The following is a 25,974-nucleotide window of genomic DNA, read 5'->3' on the forward strand; positions in this document are numbered from 1 at the left end:
ATTTAGTCAAATGAGTGCACTATTTAGTAAAACGTGCGCACGTTTTACTAAATTGAGAGCACAATTTAGTAAAATGAGCGCACATTCTCTCGATACACAAACATATAGTGCAATGACACCTCCTGGGCTCCGTAGTAATGACATTAATTAAGGTGCTGATGGTACAAATTTAAAAACCATGGGGTTGCACTATGTTCCCATGGCCACTTCATTTCTACAGTAAGGCTGGAAAAGAAGATAGTTGGCTCAATATTGATCATATGCTTGTTTCTTTTTTTACTATTACCTAGCAGTGGTAAAAGTAGTCAATTGTTGTTTGTGTCAGATCTAACAGTGCTATGAGACAACCCCATATTCTTGCCACTCATGCAGAAGTCCAAGTCCACCTTAATAAAGGATCTTTGGTTTGCTCACTATCAATCTTTTGACATGATTTGCCAGCCTGGGTTGGACTAGGACGCAGCCCAACTTTTCAAGGTAGGTAAGGTTTTATCTCTGTTGGTTTAAGCTTATTCAGAGACAACAACAAGCAGCCGAGCAATTGATAACTTTACTGTAAGGTTATACTATTATTTTCCAGCAATATACTAGCTTAGCTTGAGCAAAACAGCCCTCACAATAACTATTTTGGAAAAACAGTGATAACGCTAGCTGCTAACAGGGTCACTGATGAAAAAACGAGTGTAATTGTGACTTAGCTGCTAGCCTATTTTCAAAAAGGAATAAATGGCTAATGTTTATTTTGTGTTGTTTCAGATTGACCATGGAGATGACTGAGGCCTGGATATCGATGGGAACAGTGGAATTAACACGACTTAAACTTTGTCTGGGATTGCACTTCTACAGCCAGGTTGTTGAATAAAAAATAAGACTCTTATGTGTAAAGTTTTTTTCCCCCCCTATTGTGTTTGTAGCCTAGCTAAGTTGAGCTGTTGGGAAAACGTTACGAACTTTAACCTGGGTGAACCTATAACGAACCTGTTAGCAAATGTGTAGCAAATGTGTTTTCAGGATAATTAACTACCAATCACATTTCACATGTCAAATAAAGCCGGCTGATATCTGATAAACGGGTCCGTACCACACACAATAAGCGGACCCTTATTAAGCAGATTTGGAACACGTCAGTAACACAGACTATCATACGGAACTGGGCGCCAGTCTTAGCCCTTATTGGCACCAGATCCGTCAAACGGATCCAGACCATTTTTGGACCGATGTGCGTGTGGACGCCAGAGCCTAGTTTCCCGAAAGCATCTAAGCCTAAGAGCGTCGTAAAGTCCCTCTTACGAACGTCTTAAGATTTGCCGACTGCTTCGCGAAACCATCGTAGCTTAAATAATTACAATTATTTAGTTATGTGTGTGGTAACCTGGCCTACTTGAGATGCTTACATGCAGATGTTAATGTTTCTATTTTCGTATTGATGTGAATTAATGTGTAGATCCGAAGTTTAAATGGAGGCCTATAGCTGTGACGTGCAGTCACCTGACATCACCATCAAATTAGAGGATATTTCAGAACTATTAACGTGGACAGCTCCTCTTAAGAGCAGTGCATGCGCGTTCACGCTACGAGCATGTTCGGGAAACAGTCGGAAAAACCAAACGAACGATCGTAAGATGAATCGTAGAAAACCCTCTTAAGAGCGTGTCTCCGTCGTTATCGGGAAACTGGGCCCAGTTCCGTCCCAGTGTTTGCCATCTGGGCCGTGATGTTCGAATGGAACCCATCTTTGCTTCTGTCTTCTCTGCTCTGTGGCGTCAGCATTCACTGGAATTAGCCGTCACAATCAAACAACATTTATGTGACCCTGCCTACAGCAAAAGTTCAAAATAGCGTTTGATAAGAGCAGGCACATTTCTAACACATTTTGCTCAGCAAATTTTTCGAATATGATACAAATTCTGGTAACATCAGGTATCTATTTCTATCTATTATGTATATTTAATTTTTACTTTCTGTAACTTCTCGAAATGTAACTTTAAACGTTGAAATTCGAACATCTATTAGGATGTCTAAAAGAAAAAAACAATCTTAGCATGATTTTTAAAAAGTTTCTTATAGTTAATTTGTCCCAGTTAATTTGTCTGCTTTTCTTATACATTGGGAAAACTAAAATCATTTCATGAGTATATGAAACATCTTACTCTAGGCTATATAACTATAATGCATTAGCAACCACATTGCTCTGACTGTCTTTATATAGCCTTATATAGACTAGTGTTGTATTCTGAGATATTGAGTTCCAACCTTCTCCCATACTTCCATATATCCAAAAGGGCTATAGCTAGCATCAGTCCTGAGACCATGGCTTGCCATGTCACTGGTAGATCTGCATATCCTGACAACTGGAGATCAGTTGTTGGACAACGCAGTCCAGGCCAGTGGCATCAGGGTGACTGTGGATCTCCTCAGTACTACAAGGTAAGAAAATGCTCCTATATGGGCATGGACATTGTCAGAAGACACTGGTCCCTCAGGAATATTTGGTATCACACATATGTTGGTGGTCTACTGCGGGTGGAGCAGCTGCATCTGCTTACATTATCAAGATCACTCACTGTACTGTATTGTACTAGGTGGACCCCAAAGATTGCAGGGGCTTTCTGGGAGTTCAGGACAAGTAAGTCAGATATACCATCACACCATGATTTAAACTCTATACACATTCATAGACATCCACTCTAATTATTTTAAAAGATATGACCACATTTGTTAACATTTGCACATTATTACTTTAGTTGACAAAAATGGCTTTTTTATTCATATTTTGTTATTTAACGACAGCAATGACCCTCCTAAAAGTGAGGTCATGGCCTTCTTAAAAGGGAAGGCCTTGGAGTGCCTCCGTGACCTCAGTGTGGAGGACCGCTGCTCAGCATACCTCTGTTGGCAGCTCACAGCTCTGCTCTGCCAAATGAACGGAGTGAGTTTCAGAGAACATGATATACACAAATGCCAGAAACATATAATTACTTGATCGTCATTAGGATTATGGATGCTATGGTTGTTGCTAGGTTGACAAAGGTATCGGAACTCCCTCTATATTAGCCTACCGTCGGTCCCGTATTTCGGGACGTCTTGCACGTCTTGCGTGTATATGTCACTTAATATGCATTTCTATACAAATCAAGACGGCGGATTCCTAAAGAAAGGCAAGCACCCACACCATAGGTGTATCTAAATTAGCTATGTACCAAAAATGACATTTTACCGTGACTCGAAGAGCTGTAAACAGTGTTGTAAGGCTGCGTGTACACATCCGCTTTTGGAGTTCCAGTGGAATTTTAATTTCATGACGAGAATTCTCGGTCTAACCGTCCATGTGCTGTTGAAACTGCGTAAATAGGCAACCCACCAGGCCAGCACTAACCTCCGAGCGTGGTAAACAAAATCGGATATTTCAGGCAGTAAAAGCTCCTGCTAAGAACCAAAACAGATTTTGTTCAAATCTACACACCTATGGCTACTGCACGTAAGGTTCATTTAGGCAGAAAATGAAAGCAGCTTAAAGCAGTTTTGATGCCCCATGGGTCTGCTTTAAGCTGCCTGTCCATAACTTGGCCTACGTTGTCCCAAATTGTCTAATTTTTTTCCCCGATGGGCTGCATGTGGTGAGCTTATACAACAAGGCTATGGGTCAATTTACACTGAACTTACACTTTAACTGTTACCATGTCGCCTTAGTTAAAAATGCGTCAGCCAAATGTAATGTAATGTAAAAGTCAAAGTTACACACCTGCAGATAATAATAAGGTGCACACTTTTTGACCAATCAGTTGAGCATATATGTAGGCCTACTTTAGCCTTTGATTTTCTTGGAGTAGGGGGATTCCTTAGCCTGAACTTACGTACGTCAGGCTATTCCTTGTTAGTTTACACAAACCAGGCCAAAAAGGCTGATTCTATATGATCTGCACAAAAGATAAACGTTACTTAAAAGCAGTCGTTAATTTACAAGGTCAGCCTATATGAATTTACTTGATGACCCTAAATAAAGAAAAACAGATGATGTCACGGATTAAACTCAGGTAGTCCATCATTAAGTCTCTGTTATGTCCAGGTGTGCCCGTTCACGTGCTACTAAACGTCATTATACCTTAGTCCAGACTACTGAAGTTTGGAAACTATCATGGTCCAAACTTACAAAGTACTATGTAAGTATAGGCCTACGACAGTTTTGGGAAACAGTCGTAACTTACATGTTGGTTAGTTGAGCAATGCATCGTAGGCCTACCACGTTAGTAAAAAGCTAACCTCCGTAGTTGTACGGGAAACGCACTCCTGGTTGCCAGGTAGATACTGGGATCATGTTGAATGCTATGGTGGTTGCTAGATTGATGGTAGTGGTTTGCCAGACAATTGCTATGGTAATTGACGTGGTTGTTAGGTTGTTGCTACAGTAGAGGTGGTGGTTGCTATGCTGGTTTCTATGGCAATCATGTTGGTTGCTATGGTGATTGCTAGGTTGACATAATGTGAGTGGTTGCTACGGTATTGCTATGGTAGTTGGTTGCTAGGGTGTTGTTAGGGTAATCATAGTGGTTACTATGCTATATAAAGTAGTTGCTATGCTGTTTGCTAGGGTAATCATGTTGGTTGCTATAGTGGTTGCTAAGTTGACATAATGCTAGTGGTTGCTAGGGTGTTGCTAGGATAATTAAGATGGTTGCTAGGGTGTTGCTAGAATAATCATAGTGGTTACTATGCTATGAAATATAAGTGACTTGACTTGATATAAAGTGGTTGATCTGCTGGTTGCTAGGGCAACCAATGCTATGGCGTTTGCTAGGTTGACATAATGTTAGTGGTTACTAGGGTGTTGTTATGGTAATTGAGATGGTTGCTAGAGTGTTGTTAGGGTAATCAGAATGGTTACTATGCTATATAAAATGGTTGCTATGCTGTTTGTTAAAGTAATCATGTTGGTTGCTCTGGTGATTGCTAGGTTTACATTATGTTAGTGTTTGCTACGGTGCAACTAAGGTAATTAAATGGTTGTTAGGGTGTTGCTAGAGTAATCATAGTGGTTACTATTCTATATAAATGTGCTATAAATAAAAGTTATTTGACCTGACTTGATATAAAGTGGTTGCTATGCAATTTGCTATAATCATTTTGGTGTTATATTGGTTTTTACTGTAGGTTGACATTATGTTAGTGGTTGCTGAAATGTTGCTAGGGTAATTGAGATGGTTGTTATTTAGGGTAATCATGGTGGTAGCTATGCCCAAAAAGTGGTTGCTATGCTGGTTGCCAGGATGATTATGTTTCTGATTATGTGTTTGTTAGGTTGGTTGACATTAGGCTATCTTATGGCTGAGGTTGGTAGGGTTTATTTTTCTTTCAATATTTCTTGTTTTGTTTCAGGCATTTTTTCAGGACACTGGGGCACATGCAACTTTGTGGGCATGTAGCACCACTAGGCTGATACTGAAAATAAGCTTTTGGTCCCCAGGGGCCACTGTGACTTAAAAAAAAAATGTTTTTGTCTTTTCACTCGTCGGCTTCTCGTGCACACACTCTCTCACACATTCACACTCTGAAATATATACTGTAAGGAAAACGTATTGCGTACAGTAGGCTACATAATGCAAAATAGCCTTGTAATAGCTCTTGAAAAAATATACAGATAACTTCAGAGTGCATTCTTCAAAAGTTTCATACACACACAGATGCACAGACCCCTTTCTGTCAGAAAAAGTTGCATGTCACAACAGCTTTGTGAACAGCAGTTTCACTACATTTTCAACTTCCCTCTAATCGCTCATTCAGAGTATTCTTCCTAGTGAAGAACCACATATTGTATCCTTGATGCTTTTCTACCCAAAATAGAGAAATGCATAGTAATGAATAGAAAGGTGTATTAGGTTGTATACTGTAGATGAACATGCACATCTCCTATATACTGAAGATACGTAGCTTACATATTCATTTGTTTTCTACAGAATGTTACAGGCAATGATATAGCTGAGCTCCTGCTCTGTAAGGAAACAGCAAAATTAAGACAGGAGGAGGAATCTACAGTCTACGATTTGGTAGATATAGATGGCAAGGCAAAGCGTAGGGCTAAGGGGACCCTTAGTGTAAAGGCTGTAGATGTCAGCAAACCTGGCGACTGGAGCGCCGCATCACAGCGCTTCAGGCAGTTGCTCTGTGCTGGCAGGGCAAAGGTAATGGTAATGTGTTGTTTACTGTCATTATATTAAGGCTGCAGTGCATGTGAGTTGTCAATGTAAAGGTGAAAAATGTGCTGTGTTATCTGGAATTCTTGACAGGAGGCACTGGAATACGCTGTCCAGAAGGCGTTGTGGGGCCATGCCTTTCGACTGGCAAGCAGGATGGGCACCACAGAACTGCAAAGAGTTGTGGCAAGGTGAGAAAAAGTACCCCAAATGATCTACTATTTCTTTTATCATTATTTATTCATCCTTTTATGTATTAAACTATTATTTAAGTTATACATTGTATTACACCATTACTACTATATCATTATTCTTATGTTTTTATGTTTACATGTTTTACATTTCTATTTCATGTATGTAAACATGTGCACAGCTGTGATGTACCCTTTCCCTGTAATCCTGACACCATTAATAAGGGAGGTTGCCACAATGTGTTACCCCAGGATTAAATAATGAATTTAATTAATTTAAAATGTCTTGTAAAATAAGCCAATTTATGTAAAGACACTCCATGAGACTGTACCATTAAAATAATTACACACAAATCTAAACTACACTAATCTAATATTGATTAGATTAAGGGAACAGAATTACACAAGGAGGGCCCAGATATCCCAGGAGAGGATGTGATATATACAGAGACAAAGAGCAGGGAAATGGGGGAGGCAGTACTGAGGCAGGGGTCAGGCCATGCTGAACAGATGGGGATTCAAAGGAGAATAGTGTTGTACATGGGTGATTTAACACATTTTTTTTCATAACTATACAGACCTGTAAATCATGTCATATTGTCAACTCTTAGATTTGCTGATTCTATGGAGGAGGGTGATCCCCTGAGGACTCTATATCAGATAGAGTCTGGAAGAATACCAGACGTTGCCACGGTATGCATTCCCTAGTTGTGCTGGTTCTGTATTTGTGGTGTGAGAAACATATTTTGACCTTTACACAATGTCAAATGGTTCCTCTTCCAGCGTTGTGGTGAAAACTGGTACACTCATCTGGCCTCTGTTTTGACTGCGGTGTGTCCGAAAGATCTACGGATCACAACAGCAAAAATGATGGGAGAAAGCTTGAGTAAATATGAACAATTACTATTGCTTTACTTTCTTAATGCAATTTCTTAAAGACGTTCTACTACATTCTACCATCACAAACATTAATGACTAACCTTGAGTCTGTCATCAGGATCGAAGGGCATGATGGAAGCATCCCATTTTTGTTTTGTGGCTGCTCAGATCCAGGTGGGCACACTATATAAAGTGCCATTAAAAGTTGAAATTGACCCTGACCAAAGGTGAGAGGTGGAGTGATGGTGTGTATGCATTTGGTGATATCCAGGCAAATGTATCAATGTATTTACCGGTACAGCATGTCTTTCCTTCTACCCCACAGAACTCCTCTTGTTCTAGAAGCAACGAAGGTTCCACTAGCTTTCAAGGTTTGACTTCTTAATTACCATCCTTATAAATTGTTTAAATGTGCTCTTGCATTTCTGTCTCTGAAATATATAAGCCTCGTTTCCATTGGATTGCAAATTTAGAAAGTGGAAAAATTACAGGCTACGTACGTTGGCCCTCTCAGCCGTTGTGTCTCCATTACAAAAAGGGATCGTAGCGGGATTTGCCAGACTCCGGAGGTGACGTGATCACCACCCAAGCTCATTATCAGTCTACTTTTCATACATTCTTGTCCTTGTTCTTGTCATACTTTCTTCTCTTGTCTTATTTTCTATCTTCTGCTAGTCATCACTCTTCTTCGACTGGCTTTTAAAAATGGCACTGTTGTTGTAGCACGAGGGTCGACTTTTATTTACGTGACATCCCGCCTTTAGTCATATCAAATCAGCATTGAGGATTTGTTCGCGATCGAAAAATAGGCTACCTTTCACTGGGTAAGTATTCTTTTGGCCCTGAAAAAGCCTCGAAATAAGCCCTTAAGGGCAGGGTCTGTGAAGGGAGACACACCCAGACGGGTAAATTTACCGGATAAATTTGTTGATGGGTTGAGGCTATTTTAACTCTTATTCCAACAAATTCAACATATCATAATCCTTGTCAGAAGGAGGTGACGGCGGCAAAAGCCGAAGATCCTACTCTCGCTGACATGGAGGCTTCAGTGCCTATCTCTGCAGGGCCAGCACAAGTGCCCATCCCAGCACCAATGACCATTACCGTCCCATTGGGAAAAGTGAAGCAGTCATATGCTGACCACTATCATCTGAATAGTGAGTGTGTTTGTTTATCTCATAACGGTGTTTCTGAAAACCATTGCCTTGGAAATAGACTCCATGTAGCTGATCAGTCTGGAGCTGACATGTCCCATAATATCTCTTCGAATCAGCTGTAGGTTCAATTAGATGTAGTTTACCATACTATAGCAAATGCATTGATCGATGTATCTCGATTCACATTTACAGATGAGACTGGACAGTGCATAAAAACGACTCTGTCTGCTCAGGTATCACATAATTGTTCAATTCAAAAGTAAAATCAATTCAAAAGTAAAAAAAATACATTTCTGTTTTAAATTATACAAATTCAAACATCAATATGTCACACCTGTCTCCTCTCAATAGGAGGTGAAGGCTGTCTCTCCTGCTCCTGATGTGGAGGCTGCTCAATCACAGTCTCTGATAGAGCAGAAGCTTCTGAAACCAGCTGCTGATAGTGTCACTGGCACTCCATCACTCAGAGGAGTGAACACTGTGGATCCTGGCAAGATGGAGGCAGTGAGTCCTCCAGTAACAGCTGCCTTCACTAAGGATGACGCACCATCCTTTAAGGTTTGGATGAAGATCCTGGATAAAACAAACAAATGTTACTGTATGTCTTATTCATCACAAGATTACATTCCTTTTGCTGGAAAAAGCTCACAGATTTTACAAGTTGAATTTATTTAAACATCATCAGAAATAAGTAACTACGGTAATAGGATGATGTAAGGACGACACAATGTTGTGCAATCAGTTTCATTTTTGATCCAATAACTGCATTCAGAAGGAAAACGTACCTTTTCTTAAGGGTTATTTTGAACTCACTGTCACAAATGTAACCATTACAAGCTATTTTAACTCCAACAAATACAACATATCATACCCCTTGTCAGCAGGAGGAGACAGCAGCAACAGCTGAAGTTCCTCCTCTCGCTGACATGGAGGCTTCAGTGCCCATCTCTGCAGGGCCAGCACAAGTGCCCATCCCAGCACCAATGACCATTACCGTCCCATTGGGAAAAGTGAAGCAGTCATATGCTGACCACTATCATCTGAATAGTGAGTGTGTTTGTTTATCTCATAACGGTGTTTCTGAAAACCATTGCCTTGGAAATAGACTCCAAGTAGCTGATCAGTCTGGAGCTGCCATGTCCCATAATATCTCTAATCAGCTGTAGGTTCTTATGGGATGTTTAGAATGTTTACTGGTTTATAGCAGACATATGAACGCAGCTCTGGTCCTCCTTTCTCCAACAGGGCCCAGGCGGAGGTATGTGGATGTATTTGCAACATCAGAGCTGACAGTGCAAGTCGCCCCACCCAACATGCTGGACCTCATGGCACCAATGGCCATTCCTGACCTCATAGAACATCAAGGTTAGTCACACAAAAGCACACTGTGCAGACATCCATTAGTGTCCATGGTATCTGTGTGAAGAAGTCATTTGAAAACAAAAAGTATGGCTGACAAAATTAAATGTAGTTTACCGTACTATGGCAAATGCATTGATGGATGTATCTCAATTAACATTTACAGATGAGACTGGACAGTGCATAAAAAAGACTCTGTCTGCTCAGGTAATCACATAATTGTTCAATTCAAAAGTAAAAAATATATTTTTCTGCGTTAAATCATTCAAATTCAAACATCTTCAATATGTCACACCTGTCTCCTCTTAATAGGAGGTGAAGGCTGTCTCTCCTGCTCCTGATGTGGAGGCTGCCCAGTCACAGCCTCTGATTGAGCAGAAGCTTCTGGAACCAGCTGCTGATAGTGTCACTGGCACTCCATCACTCAGAGGAGTGAACACTGTGGATCCTGGCAAGATGGAGGCAGTGAGTCCTCCAGTAACAGCTGCCTCCACTAAGGATGATGCACCATCCTTTAAGGTTTGGATGAAGATCCTGGATAAAACAAACGTTATGTCTTATTCATAACGAGATTACATTCCTTTTGCTGGACAAATCTCAAAGATTTTACAAGTTGACTTTAAATAAATATCATCTGAAATAAGTAACTACGGTACGATAGGATGATGTAAGGACGACACAATGTTGTAGGAAAACGTACATTTTCTTAAGGGTTATCTTGAACTTACTGTCACAAATGTAACCATTACAAGCTATTTTAACTCCAACAAATTCAACATATCATACCCCTTGTCAGCAGGAGGTGATGGTGGCAACTGCTGAAGTTCCTCCTCTCGCTGACATGGAGGCTTCAGTGCCCATCTCTGCAGGGCCAGCACAAGTGCCCATCCCAGCACCAATGACCATTACCGTCCCATTGGGAAAAGTGAAGCAGTCATATGCTGACCACTATCATCTGAATAGTGAGTGTGTTTGTTTATCTCATAATGGTGTTTCTGAAAACCATTGCCTTGGAAATAGACTCCATGTACAGTAGCTGGTCAGTCTGGAGCTGACATGTCCCATAATATCTCTTAGAATCAGCTGTAGGTTCAATTAGATGTAGTTTACCATACTATGGCAAATGCATTGATGGATGTATCTTGATTCACATTTACAGATGAGACTGGACAGTGCATAAAAACGACTCTGCCTGCTCAGGTAATCACATAATTGTTCAATTCAAAAGTAAAAAAAATACATTTCTGTTTTAAATCATTCAAATTCAAACATCTTCAATATGTCACACCTGTCTCCTCTTAATAGGAGGTGAAGGCTGTCTCTCCTGCTCCTGATGTGGAAGCTGCCCAGTCACAGCCTCTGATAGAGCAGAAGCTTCTGGAACCAGCTGCTGATAGTGTCACTGGCACTCCATCACTCAGAGGAGTGAACACTGTGGATCCTGGCAAGATGGAGGCAGTGAGTCCTCCAGTAACAGCTGCTTCCACCAAGGATGACGCACCATCCTTTAAGGTTTGGATGAAGATCCTGGATAAAACAAACAAATGTTATGTCTTATTCATCACAAGATTACATTACTTTTGATGGAAAAAGCTCACAGATTTTACAAGTTGAATTTATTTAAACATCATCAGAAATAAGTAACTACGGTACAATAGGATGATGTAAGGACGACACAATGTTGTGCTATCAGTTTCATTTTTGATCCAATAACTGCATTCAGAAGGAAAACATACCTTTTCTTAAGGGTTATCTTGAACTCACTGTCACAAATGTAACCATTACAAGCTATTTTAACTCCAACAAATTCAACATATCATACCCCTTGTCAGCAGGAGAGAGCAGCAACAGCCGAAGATCCTCCTCTCGCTGACATGGAGGCTTCAATGCCCGCCTCTGCAGGGCCAGCACAAGTGCCCATCCCAGCACCAATGACCATTACCGTCCCATTGGGAAAAGTGAAGCAGTCATATGCTGACCACGATCATCTGAATAGTGAGTGTGTTTGTTTATCTCATAACGATGTTTCTGAAAACCATTGCCTTGGAAATAGACTCCAAGTAGCTGATCAGTCTGGAGCTGACATGTCCCATAATATCTCTAATCAGCTGTAGGTTCTTATGGGATGTTTAGAATGTTTACTGGTTTATAGCAGACATATGAACGCAGCTCTGGTCCTCCTTTCTCCAACAGGGCCCAGGGGGAGGTATGTGGATGTATTTGCAACATCAGAGCTGACAGTGCAAGTCGCTCCACCCAACATGCTGGACCTCATGGCACCAATGGCCATTCCTGACCTCATAGAACATCAAGGTTAGTCACACAAAAGCACACTGTGCAGACATCCATTAGTGTCCATGGTATCTGTGTGAAGAAGTCATTTGAAAACAAAAAGTATGGCTGACAAAATTACATGTAGTTTACCATACTATGGCAAATGCATTGATGGATGTATCTCGATTCACATTTACAGATGAGACTGGACAGTGCATAAAAACGACTCTGTCTGCTCAGGTAATCACATAATTGTTCAATTCAAAAGTAAAAAATATATATTTCTGCATTAAATCATTCAAATTCAAACATCTTCAATATGTCACACCTGTCTCCTCTCAATAGGAGGTGATGGCTGTCTCTCCTGCTCCTGATGTGGAGGCTGCTCAATCACAGCCTCTGATAGAGCAGAAGCTTCTGGAACCAGCTGCTGATAGTGTCACTGGCACTCCATCACTCAGAGGAGTGAACACTGTGGATCCTGGCAAGATGGAGGCAGTGAGTCCTCCAGTAACAGCTGCCTCCACTAAGGATGATGCACCATCCTTTAAGGTTTGGATGAAGATCCTGGATAAAACAAACGTTATGTCTTATTCATAACGAGATTACATTCCTTTTGCTGGACAAATCTCAAAGATTTTACAAGTTGACTTTAAATAAATATCATCTGAAATAAGTAACTACGGTACAATAGGATGATGTAAGGACGACACAATGTTGTAGGAAAACGTACATTTTCTTAAGGGTTATCTTGAACTTACTGTCACAAATGTAACCATTACAAGCTATTTTAACTCCAACAAATTCAACATATCATACCCCTTGTCAGCAGGAGGTGATGGTGGCAACTGCTGAAGTTCCTCCTCTCGCTTACATGGAGGCTTCAGTGCCCATCTCTGCAGGGCCAGCACAAGTGCCCATCCCAGCACCAATGACCATTACCATCACATTGGGAAAAGTGAAGCAGTCATATGCTGACCACTATCATCTGAATAGTGAGTGTGTTTGTTTATCTCATAATGGTGTTTCTGAAAACCATTGCCTTGGAAATAGACTCCATGTAGCTGGTCAGTCTGGAGCTGACATGTCCCATAATATCTCTTAGAATCAGCTGTAGGTTCAATTAGATGTAGTTTACCATACTATGGCAAATGCTTTGATGGATGTATCTTGATTCACATTTACAGATGAGACTGGACAGTGCATAAAAACGACTCTGCCTTCTCAGGTAATCACATAATTGTTCAATTCAAAAGTAAAAAAAATACATTTCTGTTTTAAATCATTCAAATTCAAACATCTTCAATATGTCACACCTGTCTCCTCTTAATAGGAGGTGAAGGCTGTCTCTCCTGCTCTTGATGTGGAGGCTGCCCAGTCACAGCCTCTGATAGAGCAGAAGCTTCTGGAACCAGCTGCTGATAGTGTCACTGGCACTCCATCACTCAGAGGAGTGAACACTGTGGATCCTGGCAAGATGGAGGCAGTGAGTCCTCCAGTAACAGCTGCCTCCACTAAGGATGATGCACCATCCTTTAAGGTTTGGATGAAGATCCTGGATAAAACAAACGTTATGTCTTATTCATAACGAGATTACATTCCTTTTGCTGGACAAATCTCAAAGATTTTACAAGTTGACTTTAAATAAATATCATCTGAAATAAGTAACTACGGTACAATAGGATGATGTAAGGACGACACAATGTTGTAGGAAAACGTACATTTTCTTAAGGGTTATCTTGAACTTACTGTCACAAATGTAACCATTACAAGCTATTTTAACTCCAACAAATTCAACATATCATACCCCTTGTCAGCAGGAGGTGATGGTGGCAACTGCTGAAGTTCCTCCTCTCGCTTACATGGAGGCTTCAGTGCCCATCTCTGCAGGGCCAGCACAAGTGCCCATCCCAGCACCAATGACCATTACCATCACATTGGGAAAAGTGAAGCAGTCATATGCTGACCACTATCATCTGAATAGTGAGTGTGTTTGTTTATCTCATAATGGTGTTTCTGAAAACCATTGCCTTGGAAATAGACTCCATGTAGCTGGTCAGTCTGGAGCTGACATGTCCCATAATATCTCTTAGAATCAGCTGTAGGTTCAATTAGATGTAGTTTACCATACTATGGCAAATGCTTTGATGGATGTATCTTGATTCACATTTACAGATGAGACTGGACAGTGCATAAAAATGACTCTGCCTTCTCAGGTAATCACATAATTGTTCAATTCAAAAGTAAAAAAAATACATTTCTGTTTTAAATCATTCAAATTCAAACATCTTCAATATGTCACACCTGTCTCCTCTTAATAGGAGGTGAAGGCTGTCTCTCCTGCTCCTGATGTGGAGGCTGCCCAGTCACAGCCTCTGATAGAGCAGAAGCTTCTGGAACCAGCTGCTGATAGTGTCACTGGCACTCCATCACTCAGAGGAGTGAACACTGTGGATCCTGGCAAGATGGAGGCAGTGAGTCCTCCAGTAACAGCTGCCTCCACTAAGGATGATGCACCATCCTTTAAGGTTTGGATGAAGATCCTGGATAAAACAAACGTTATGTCTTATTCATAACGAGATTACATTCCTTTTGCTGGACAAATCTCAAAGATTTTACAAGTTGACTTTAAATAAATATCATCTGAAATAAGTAACTACGGTACAATAGGATGATGTAAGGACGACACAATGTTGTAGGAAAACGTACATTTTCTTAAGGGTTATCTTGAACTTACTGTCACAAATGTAACCATTACAAGCTATTTTAACTCCAACAAATTCAACATATCATACCCCTTGTCAGCAGGAGGTGATGGTGGCAACTGCTGAAGTTCCTCCTCTCGCTTACATGGAGGCTTCAGTGCCCATCTCTGCAGGGCCAGCACAAGTGCCCATCCCAGCACCAATGACCATTACCATCACATTGGGAAAAGTGAAGCAGTCATATGCTGACCACTATCATCTGAATAGTGAGTGTGTTTGTTTATCTCATAATGGTGTTTCTGAAAACCATTGCCTTGGAAATAGACTCCATGTACAGTAGCTGGTCAGTCTGGAGCTGACATGTCCCATAATATCTCTTAGAATCAGCTGTAGGTTCAATTAGATGTAGTTTACCATACTATGGCAAATGCATTGATGGATGTATCTTGATTCACATTTACAGATGAGACTGGACAGTGCATAAAAACGACTCTGCCTGCTCAGGTAATCACATAATTGTTCAATTCAAAAGTAAAAAAAATACATTTCTGTTTTAAATCATTCAAATTCAAACATCTTCAATATGTCACACCTGTCTCCTCTTAATAGGAGGTGAAGGCTGTCTCTCCTGCTCCTGATGTGGAAGCTGCCCAGTCACAGCCTCTGATAGAGCAGAAGCTTCTGGAACCAGCTGCTGATAGTGTCACTGGCACTCCATCACTCAGAGGAGTGAACACTGTGGATCCTGGCAAGATGGAGGCAGTGAGTCCTCCAGTAACAGCTGCTTCCACCAAGGATGACGCACCATCCTTTAAGGTTTGGATGAAGATCCTGGATAAAACAAACAAATGTTATGTCTTATTCATCACAAGATTACATTACTTTTGATGGAAAAAGCTCACAGATTTTACAAGTTGAATTTATTTAAACATCATCAGAAATAAGTAACTACGGTACAATAGGATGATGTAAGGACGACACAATGTTGTGCAATCAGTTTCATTTTTGATCCAATAACTGCATTCAGAAGGAAAACATACCTTTTCTTAAGGGTTATCTTGAACTCACTGTCACAAATGTAACCATTACAAGCTATTTTAACTCCAACAAATTCAACATATCATACCCCTTGTCAGCAGGAGAGAGCAGCAACAGCCGAAGATCCTCCTCTCGCTGACATGGAGGCTTCAATGCCCGCCTCTGCAGGGCCAGCACAAGTGCCCATCCCAGCACCAATGACCATTACCGTCCCATTGGGAAAAGTGAAGCAGTCATATGCTGACCACGATCATCTGAATAGTGAGTGTGTTTGTTTATCTCATAACGGTGTTTCTGAAAACCATTGCCTTGGAAATAGACTCCAAGTAGCTGATCAGTCTGGAGCTGACATGTCCCATAATATCTCTAATCAGCTGTAGGTTCTTATGGGATGTTTAGAATGTTTACTGGTTTATAGCAGACATATGAACGCAGCTCTGGTCCTCCTTTCTCCAACAGGGCCCAGGGGGAGGTATGTGGATGTATTTGCAACATCAGAGCTGACAGTGCAAGTCGCCCCACCCAACATGCTGGACGTCATGGCACCAATGGCCATTCCTGACCTCATAGAACATCAAGGTTAGTCACACAAAAGCACACTGTGCAGACATCCATTAGTGTCCATGGTATCTGTGTGAAGAAGTCATTTGAAAACAAAAAGTATGGCTGACAAAATTACATGTAGTTTACCATACTATGGCAAATGCATTGATGGATGTATCTCGATTCACATTTACAGATGAGACTGGACAGTGCATAAAAACGACTCTGTCTGCTCAGGTAATCACATAATTGTTCAATTCAAAAGTAAAAAATATATATTTCTGCATTAAATCATTCAAATTCAAACATCTTCAATATGTCACACCTGTCTCCTCTTAATAGGAGGTGAAGGCTGTCTCTCCTGCTCCTGATGTGGAGGCTGCTCAATCACAGCCTCTGATAGAGCAGAAGCTTCTGGAACCAGCTGCTGATAGTGTCACTGGCACTCCATCACTCAGAGGAGTGAACACTGTGGATCCTGGCAAGATGGAGGCAGTGAGTCCTCCAGTAACAGCTGCCTCCACTAAGGATGATGCACCATCCTTTAAGGTTTGGATGAAGATCCTGGATAAAACAAACGTTATGTCTTATTCATAACGAGATTACATTCCTTTTGCTGGACAAATCTCAAAGATTTTACAAGTTGACTTTAAATAAATATCATCTGAAATAAGTAACTACGGTACAATAGGATGATGTAAGGACGACACAATGTTGTAGGAAAACGTACATTTTCTTAAGGGTTATCTTGAACTTACTGTCACAAATGTAACCATTACAAGCTATTTTAACTCCAACAAATTCAACATATCATACCCCTTGTCAGCAGGAGGTGATGGTGGCAACTGCTGAAGTTCCTCCTCTCGCTTACATGGAGGCTTCAGTGCCCATCTCTGCAGGGCCAGCACAAGTGCCCATCCCAGCACCAATGACCATTACCATCACATTGGGAAAAGTGAAGCAGTCATATGCTGACCACTATCATCTGAATAGTGAGTGTGTTTGTTTATCTCATAATGGTGTTTCTGAAAACCATTGCCTTGGAAATAGACTCCATGTAGCTGGTCAGTCTGGAGCTGACATGTCCCATAATATCTCTTAGAATCAGCTGTAGGTTCAATTAGATGTAGTTTACCATACTATGGCAAATGCTTTGATGGATGTATCTTGATTCACATTTACAGATGAGACTGGACAGTGCATAAAAACGACTCTGCCTTCTCAGGTAATCACATAATTGTTCAATTCAAAAGTAAAAAAAATACATTTCTGTTTTAAATCATTCAAATTCAAACATCTTCAATATGTCACACCTGTCTCCTCTTAATAGGAGGTGAAGGCTGTCTCTCCTGCTCCTGATGTGGAGGCTGCCCAGTCACAGCCTCTGATAGAGCAGAAGCTTCTGGAACCAGCTGCTGATAGTGTCACTGGCACTCCATCACTCAGAGGAGTGAACACTGTGGATCCTGGCAAGATGGAGGCAGTGAGTCCTCCAGTAACAGCTGCCTCCACTAAGGATGATGCACCATCCTTTAAGGTTTGGATGAAGATCCTGGATAAAACAAACGTTATGTCTTATTCATAACGAGATTACATTCCTTTTGCTGGACAAATCTCAAAGATTTTACAAGTTGACTTTAAATAAATATCATCTGAAATAAGTAACTACGGTACGATAGGATGATGTAAGGACGACACAATGTTGTAGGAAAACGTACATTTTCTTAAGGGTTATCTTGAACTTACTGTCACAAATGTAACCATTACAAGCTATTTTAACTCCAACAAATTCAACATATCATACCCCTTGTCAGCAGGAGGTGATGGTGGCAACTGCTGAAGTTCCTCCTCTCGCTGACATGGAGGCTTCAGTGCCCATCTCTGCAGGGCCAGCACAAGTGCCCATCCCAGCACCAATGACCATTACCGTCCCATTGGGAAAAGTGAAGCAGTCATATGCTGACCACTATCATCTGAATAGTGAGTGTGTTTGTTTATCTCATAATGGTGTTTCTGAAAACCATTGCCTTGGAAATAGACTCCATGTACAGTAGCTGGTCAGTCTGGAGCTGACATGTCCCATAATATCTCTTAGAATCAGCTGTAGGTTCAATTAGATGTAGTTTACCATACTATGGCAAATGCATTGATGGATGTATCTTGATTCACATTTACAGATGAGACTGGACAGTGCATAAAAACGACTCTGCCTGCTCAGGTAATCACATAATTGTTCAATTCAAAAGTAAAAAAAATACATTTCTGTTTTAAATCATTCAAATTCAAACATCTTCAATATGTCACACCTGTCTCCTCTTAATAGGAGGTGAAGGCTGTCTCTCCTGCTCCTGATGTGGAAGCTGCCCAGTCACAGCCTCTGATAGAGCAGAAGCTTCTGGAACCAGCTGCTGATAGTGTCACTGGCACTCCATCACTCAGAGGAGTGAACACTGTGGATCCTGGCAAGATGGAGGCAGTGAGTCCTCCAGTAACAGCTGCTTCCACCAAGGATGACGCACCATCCTTTAAGGTTTGGATGAAGATCCTGGATAAAACAAACAAATGTTATGTCTTATTCATCACAAGATTACATTACTTTTGATGGAAAAAGCTCACAGATTTTACAAGTTGAATTTATTTAAACATCATCAGAAATAAGTAACTACGGTACAATAGGATGATGTAAGGACGACACAATGTTGTGCAATCAGTTTCATTTTTGATCCAATAACTGCATTCAGAAGGAAAACATACCTTTTCTTAAGGGTTATCTTGAACTCACTGTCACAAATGTAACCATTACAAGCTATTTTAACTCCAACAAATTCAACATATCATACCCCTTGTCAGCAGGAGAGAGCAGCAACAGCCGAAGATCCTCCTCTCGCTGACATGGAGGCTTCAATGCCCGCCTCTGCAGGGCCAGCACAAGTGCCCATCCCAGCACCAATGACCATTACCGTCCCATTGGGAAAAGTGAAGCAGTCATATGCTGACCACGATCATCTGAATAGTGAGTGTGTTTGTTTATCTCATAACGGTGTTTCTGAAAACCATTGCCTTGGAAATAGACTCCAAGTAGCTGATCAGTCTGGAGCTGACATGTCCCATAATATCTCTAATCAGCTGTAGGTTCTTATGGGATGTTTAGAATGTTTACTGGTTTATAGCAGACATATGAACGCAGCTCTGGTCCTCCTTTCTCCAACAGGGCCCAGGGGGAGGTATGTGGATGTATTTGCAACATCAGAGCTGACAGTGCAAGTCGCCCCACCCAACATGCTGGACGTCATGGCACCAATGGCCATTCCTGACCTCATAGAACATCAAGGTTAGTCACACAAAAGCACACTGTGCAGACATCCATTAGTGTCCATGGTATCTGTGTGAAGAAGTCATTTGAAAACAAAAAGTATGGCTGACAAAATTACATGTAGTTTACCATACTATGGCAAATGCATTGATGGATGTATCTCGATTCACATTTACAGATGAGACTGGACAGTGCATAAAAACGACTCTGTCTGCTCAGGTAATCACATAATTGTTCAATTCAAAAGTAAAAAATATATATTTCTGCATTAAATCATTCAAATTCAAACATCTTCAATATGTCACACCTGTCTCCTCTCAATAGGAGGTGATGGCTGTCTCTCCTGCTCCTGATGTGGAGGCTGCTCAATCACAGCCTCTGATAGAGCAGAAGCTTCTGGAACCAGCTGCTGATAGTGTCACTGGCACTCCATCACTCAGAGGAGTGAACACTGTGGATCCTGGCAAGATGGAGGCAGTGAGTCCTCCAGTAACAGCTGCCTCCACTAAGGATGATGCACCATCCTTTAAGGTTTGGATGAAGATCCTGGATAAAACAAACGTTATGTCTTATTCATAACGAGATTACATTCCTTTTGCTGGACAAATCTCAAAGATTTTACAAGTTGACTTTAAATAAATATCATCTGAAATAAGTAACTACGGTACAATAGGATGATGTAAGGACGACACAATGTTGTAGGAAAACGTACATTTTCTTAAGGGTTATCTTGAACTTACTGTCACAAATGTAACCATTACAAGCTATTTTAACTCCAACAAATTCAACATATCATACCCCTTGTCAGCAGGAGGTGATGGTGGCAACTGCTGAAGTTCCTCCTCTCGCTGACATGGAGGCTTCAGTGCCCATCTCTGCAGGGCCAGCACAAGTGCCCATCCCAGCACCAATGACCATTACCGTCACATTGGGAAAAGTGAAGCAGTCATATGCTGACCACTATCATCTGAATAGTGAGTGTGTTTGTTTATCTCATAATGGTGTTTCTGAAAACCATTGCCTTGGAAATAGACTCCATGTAGCTGGTCAGTCTGGAGCTGACATGTCCCATAATATCTCTTAGAATCAGCTGTAGGTTCAATTAGATGTAGTTTACCATACTATGGCAAATGCATTGATGGATGTATCTTGATTCACATTTACAGATGAGACTGGACAGTGCATAAAAACGACTCTGCCTGCTCAGGTAATCACATAATTGTTCAATTCAAAAGTAAAAAAAATACATTTCTGTTTTAAATCATTCAAATTCAAACATCTTCAATATGTCACACCTGTCTCCTCTTAATAGGAGGTGAAGGCTGTCTCTCCTGCTCCTGATGTGGAGGCTGCCCAGTCACAGCCTCTGATAGAGCAGAAGCTTCTGGAACCAGCTGCTGATAGTGTCACTGGCACTCCATCACTCAGAGGAGTGAACACTGTGGATCCTGGCAAGATGGAGCCAGTGAGTCCTCCAGTAACAGCTGCTTCCACCAAGGATGACGCACCATCCTTTAAGGTTTGGATGAAGATCCTGCATAAAACACACAAATGTTATGTCTTATTCATAATGAGGTTACATTACTTTTGATGGAAAAAGCTCACAGATTTTACAAGTTGAATTTAATTAAACATCATCAGAAATAAGTAACTACGGTACAATAGGATGATGTAAGGACGACACAATGTTGTGCAATCAGTTTCATTTTTGATCCAATAACTGCATTCAGAAGGAAAACGTACCTTTACTTAATGGTTATCTTGGACTCCCTGTCACAAATGTAACTATTACAAGCTACTTTAACTCCAACAAATTCAACATATCATACCCCTTTTCAGCAGGAGGAGACAGCAGCAACTGCCGAAGATCCTCCTCTCGCTGACATGGAGGCTCCACAGTTACAGACTCTCATTGATCCGTTGCCGGTGAATACTCCGAAGCAGCCTCATGTTGCTCCTGGCAGCATGAAGGCAGTGAGTCTTCAAGTGAAGACTGCTTGCACCAAGAATGACGAACTATCCTTTAAGGTTTGGATGCAGAAACTGAAAAACTGAAATAATTTTCATAATTGCCTTTCTTGTTTGTGATGTTATTCTGGCTTATTCTTACATCATTTTCACTGAATTGGTCTTGCTGTAAATGCTTTATCTAATTCAAGTTCCTAATTAATTATCTAGTTCAGTCAGTAATCATTGTTGTGTTTTTAGGCTATGTGATTACTATAGCTTCTGCTTCTGATTGCGTTTTCATGTATTTGCCGCAGAGATATTGTAGGGGTTGGCTCTCGTGGATAATTCCTCGAAAGAAAGAAGCTCATCTCCCTGATGACAAAAACAAATCTGTAAGCAATCTAGTTTGTAAAATAAAACCTGCTGAAATGGTATGAGGAAGATGTTAAACAAATGTTTAAAAATTCTTACAGATTTTTTGGGATGAGTCTAAACAAAAATGGGTGGATCGGAATGAACCAGAGGAAAAGGTAACCTATTAAATGAGCAATGAAAATTAAATAGTCAATCAGACAACTATTGCCAGTAATCTTTTATTACACTCTTAAATGAAAACGAAATAGTACCCGAGGTTTACACAATGAAATACCAGTTCATGATTCTCTTACTGATTTTGTTCTACTCAAAAGACCAAAGCCGTCCCACCACCACCCATGGGCCCTCCACTGATGCCCCCCAGGAACACAGGCAGTCCAACAGGAAGTGGTGGTCCATCTACTGCACTCTCCACCAATGGACCACCAGTCAACATGTTCCGAAGAATTGGTGAGTTCATCTTCAGTGTGCTATTACAGTTTTTTCTGATTGCTTAAGCACATTTTTTGTAACTATGGCTTTTTTTTGCAAAACTCTACACACAAATAGGAAAACCTTTCACCCAATCAGCAAAACATTGTAGTTCTCTTGCAAAAGCTAACACACCTTGCTTAACTCTTCACACCTTCGTAAAAATTGTGTTTTTCGTATCAAACAGTAAACACAAGCCATCACAATAGGAAGCACACAATGTGCCAACTACACACTGATGGTATAAATAAAAAACACATCTGGCTTTTGCTTTCTCTGTGCACAAGGTAGACAATGTCAGTTTGAGGTCATACTTTTGTCATAGTTCTGTAAACATACAGGGATCCAAACTTCAAGTATTTGTGCTTATTTACACACATCAAAACAAACACAAGTGTGTTTTTCTAAGTCAAAACACAAAATAGCAATTTCACTACAAGTCAAAACACGAAATAGCAATTTCACTGAGACAAAACAAATCAGTCTACATCGTGTCGTCTCTCTCAAAATTTCGTCTACATCACATGCAATGTCCTAGTCCAAGGCACCGGGGAAAATATATTGTGGAATGCCGTATCCAGGCCTGACATGACAATATCCCCACATGTAGACTGATTTTTTTGCCTGTAAAAGGGCTATTTCTTTCTCTTCTTACCCTTCCTCTTCCTCCTCCTCATCCTCCTCTTGCTCCTCCTTGTCCTCTTCCTCTAACTTCACCTCCTTGTCCTTGTCATCCTCCCCCTCTCACTTCTTCACCTCCACGTCCTCTTCTTCAGCCTCCTCTAAGTCTTACTCTTCTCACTCTTCCTGCTCCCTCCATTGTACCCATTGTACATTACCTGTGGCTTATTTATAGTGCTTAGGCTGATTGCAAAGTGAACTAATTATCTAAAACAGTTTTCACATGAGAAAGTGTGCCAGAGAGTTGGCAAAATAGTGAAAATAATAGCCATAGATGTGTATAGATTTGCTAGGAGTGTGTTGGAAATCATCATTTGGAAATTGAGTGTAAAGCATGAGTTGTGTTTACAGTTCTGCAAAAAGAGTGCTGTGCAGTGAATTGTGCCTACAGTTGTGCAAAGTGTGTGTTACAAAATTGCAAACTGAGTGCAAAGCAGTGTTTGTGCTTTTAGTTTTGCGAACTCAGTGAGTGGTTTTGCTATACGTATTAATAGTTTTAGAAATTGTGCTATAAGAATTACAGTTGTGTTTAAGCATTCAGAAAAAACTGTAACAGCACCTGGCCATTGGGTCAGTCTGATAATTCAACTCCAGACTGAGAGATGTCTTGTGCTGAAAGTCCTGTCTTAACAACATCAGATCACTTGTTTGGCAAAATTATCCTTAACATTTTGCAGCCAAGTATAATTGTTTTAACACATTTGACCAACATCAGACCATGACGCATCATATTTTTCATCATTTGACATTTTTGAGCAATCGATTTGTAAATCTGGTATGAAAAGGGTTTTGTGTTAAGTGTTAGCACATACAGTAACTCAGCCATATTGAAGCCCACTTGTTTTAGTGAATAACATGTTCCAGTACCGGGTCATTTACCCCCCACCCCCACCTCCCCCCAACATTCTAAATCAATTGTATGCACCATATTGCTATGTGGCATAGTAATGTTATACACCATTTCAAAGCTTTGACTCTTGGGAATCCAAAAATGCCAACTTTTTTCATGTACAATCTGTATAGTGCTGTACATTCTCAAATTAATCTTATTATGTCTCAATTAAATTTGATCCAAAATGCCCCCCTCCCCCTCCTCCGCTTTTGGTGCTACTCTGACTTCTGGCTGCAGTGTAGCTGCAGCACCATACAGTATGTAGATGCAACATATTGGGTACTGAAAATTGAATCTTCATGTTGTATTATCCAATATTAGTTGTACAGATGTATAGTTTATCTTATACACAACCATTAAACAAACAAAGTAAATACAAAAATTTTGACTTTTTTGTAATTATTCCATATTTTGTGTAGTCAGTCTATATCAGAACACCTGACATACAATCTAAATAGTCCACAAGAAACCACAAAGTGTTACCTTTCATCTGAGACCAGGATTATGCTTTTACACCAAGAGGTTGCCACACAGTAAGCCTTTTATTGTCAGTGTGCATTTTGGGAACCTAAAAGTCCTATGGGGAGTTTCCATAGGGCATTTTACAAAACGCATGAGCATACCTTGGCAAATAATAGTCCAAAGCAGTCAAATTTTTTTCTATATTGATCTACTTTTGCACACAGCTTTACAAGACCTGCTGCTAGGGCTCAGTTGTGTTTCTAAGTCATCTCAAGTGACCTAGAGGACTGAAACGGTGGTCAGTTCAGAGATATTTGTTATCCAGCAGAAATATAAAACAGTATTCTAGCCTCTGTACCTCTGTGCCAGTACTTCCCACAGCTATTTTTTTTTTTTTAAAGTATATTTTCTGGGCTTTTTATGCCTTTAATTAGATAGGATAGTGGAGATTGACAGGAAGTGAGTGGGAGAGAGAGTCGGGGTGGGATCCGGAAAGGACCACGGGGCGGGAATCGAACCCGAGTCACCGGCGTACGGTGCAGGTGCCCCAGCAAGTTGCGCCACTGCTGGGGCCCCCACAGCTATTCTGATTGTTGTCCAAGAAACTACAGTGTCTAAGCTTTCCAAAGAGGTCAGGCATTTGATTATAGGCAAAAGTATGTAGGAGCAATGATCTCCTAAGTAGATGATGTACAATGCCGGGCAAAATACTCAAAATGGGCCATATGCAGAAGAATTTAACAACAAGCTACTGACATCAGTGGTCATCTTGTGTGTCTTCTTCACTATATAGGAAATAAGAACCGATATGTTGACATCATGAAACCAAGTGGAGACAACACTAAGCCTTTGGAGTCTTTCGTTTCACCAAGCATGCTGACCCTGTGGACTCCTGTGGTCAAGACAAATATATTCAACCCAGCTCAAGGTCAGTCGTAGATGTATTGTCCTCCTTTTAGGCATTGATTGTTTCATTCCAAGGCAAAGAGGCAATTTTTGATGTTCCTGCAACTGGATAGAAATGGCTGCCTTGTTTGTTTTGCAAACAGTGAGTGCAGGGGATATGGTTGAAAGCGTTACACAGCCTTGTCCACCTTTGGCTGAGCTCTCAAGACCCCCTACTGAGACTGAGGTAACGCTTACACACCAGTCATATACCATTAGTAAGAAAATAGCAAATGTAGATGTTTCTGATATATTGCAATGCTGATTCTTTGGTCAACAGACTGTGCATGACCCTGCTTAGGGATTTTAATCCTTCTATAGATCAACTACATTTTGGTGGTAAGTTTCTGTCAGTAAAAGCAACCTGAAATTGCAAATTCATTTTTGCATACTTTAACTCGCATTGCATTTTCTCAGTTTAATCTCAATGATTTTGTTTGTTTGTCTGCTTGTTTTACAGCCTTACAGAATGCAGGACATTCTAAAAAACATACAAAAGCCAGACACTTTAGTTTACTGTTACAAAAATAAATTTTCATTCAGCATCCTAA

General features: G+C 40.7%; 1 protein-coding gene across 43 annotated transcripts; it reads left to right on the top strand.

Annotated features, from left to right (window-relative positions):
* The first annotated feature begins 1,822 nt into the window (after positions 1-1,822).
* Positions 1,823-25,974, top strand: LOC121723730 (nascent polypeptide-associated complex subunit alpha, muscle-specific form-like). Of its 43 annotated transcripts, none has more exons than XM_042109718.1 (58): positions 1,823-1,920; positions 2,283-2,427; positions 2,583-2,626; positions 2,791-2,929; positions 5,952-6,176; positions 6,282-6,379; positions 6,991-7,072; positions 7,163-7,265; positions 7,377-7,485; positions 7,584-7,629; positions 8,250-8,415; positions 8,608-8,648; positions 8,767-8,973; positions 9,297-9,462; positions 9,661-9,780; positions 9,941-9,981; positions 10,087-10,293; positions 10,571-10,736; positions 10,934-10,974; positions 11,080-11,286; positions 11,607-11,769; positions 11,968-12,087; positions 12,248-12,288; positions 12,394-12,600; positions 12,878-13,043; positions 13,236-13,276; positions 13,382-13,588; positions 13,866-14,031; positions 14,224-14,264; positions 14,370-14,576; positions 14,854-15,019; positions 15,217-15,257; positions 15,363-15,569; positions 15,890-16,052; positions 16,251-16,370; positions 16,531-16,571; positions 16,677-16,883; positions 17,161-17,326; positions 17,519-17,559; positions 17,665-17,871; positions 18,149-18,314; positions 18,512-18,552; positions 18,658-18,864; positions 19,185-19,347; positions 19,546-19,665; positions 19,826-19,866; positions 19,972-20,178; positions 20,456-20,621; positions 20,814-20,854; positions 20,960-21,166; positions 21,487-21,675; positions 21,912-21,989; positions 22,071-22,127; positions 22,287-22,422; positions 25,272-25,406; positions 25,528-25,610; positions 25,704-25,762; positions 25,884-25,974. In XM_042109718.1, exons 2-57 carry the CDS (start codon positions 2,311-2,313, stop codon positions 25,722-25,724), a joined length of 7,101 nt encoding a protein of 2,366 aa, XP_041965652.1. In that variant the 5' UTR covers positions 1,823-1,920; positions 2,283-2,310; the 3' UTR covers positions 25,725-25,762; positions 25,884-25,974. The 43 variants fall into 43 exon arrangements, with proteins under 43 accessions (XP_041965652.1, XP_041965667.1, XP_041965656.1 ...); XM_042109733.1 differs by having other exon boundaries at positions 21,490-21,675; XM_042109722.1 differs by having other exon boundaries at positions 20,459-20,621.

Source organism: Alosa sapidissima, chromosome 11 (genome assembly GCF_018492685.1).
Source record: "Alosa sapidissima isolate fAloSap1 chromosome 11, fAloSap1.pri, whole genome shotgun sequence".
NCBI classification, from domain to species: domain Eukaryota; kingdom Metazoa; phylum Chordata; class Actinopteri; order Clupeiformes; family Clupeidae; genus Alosa; species Alosa sapidissima.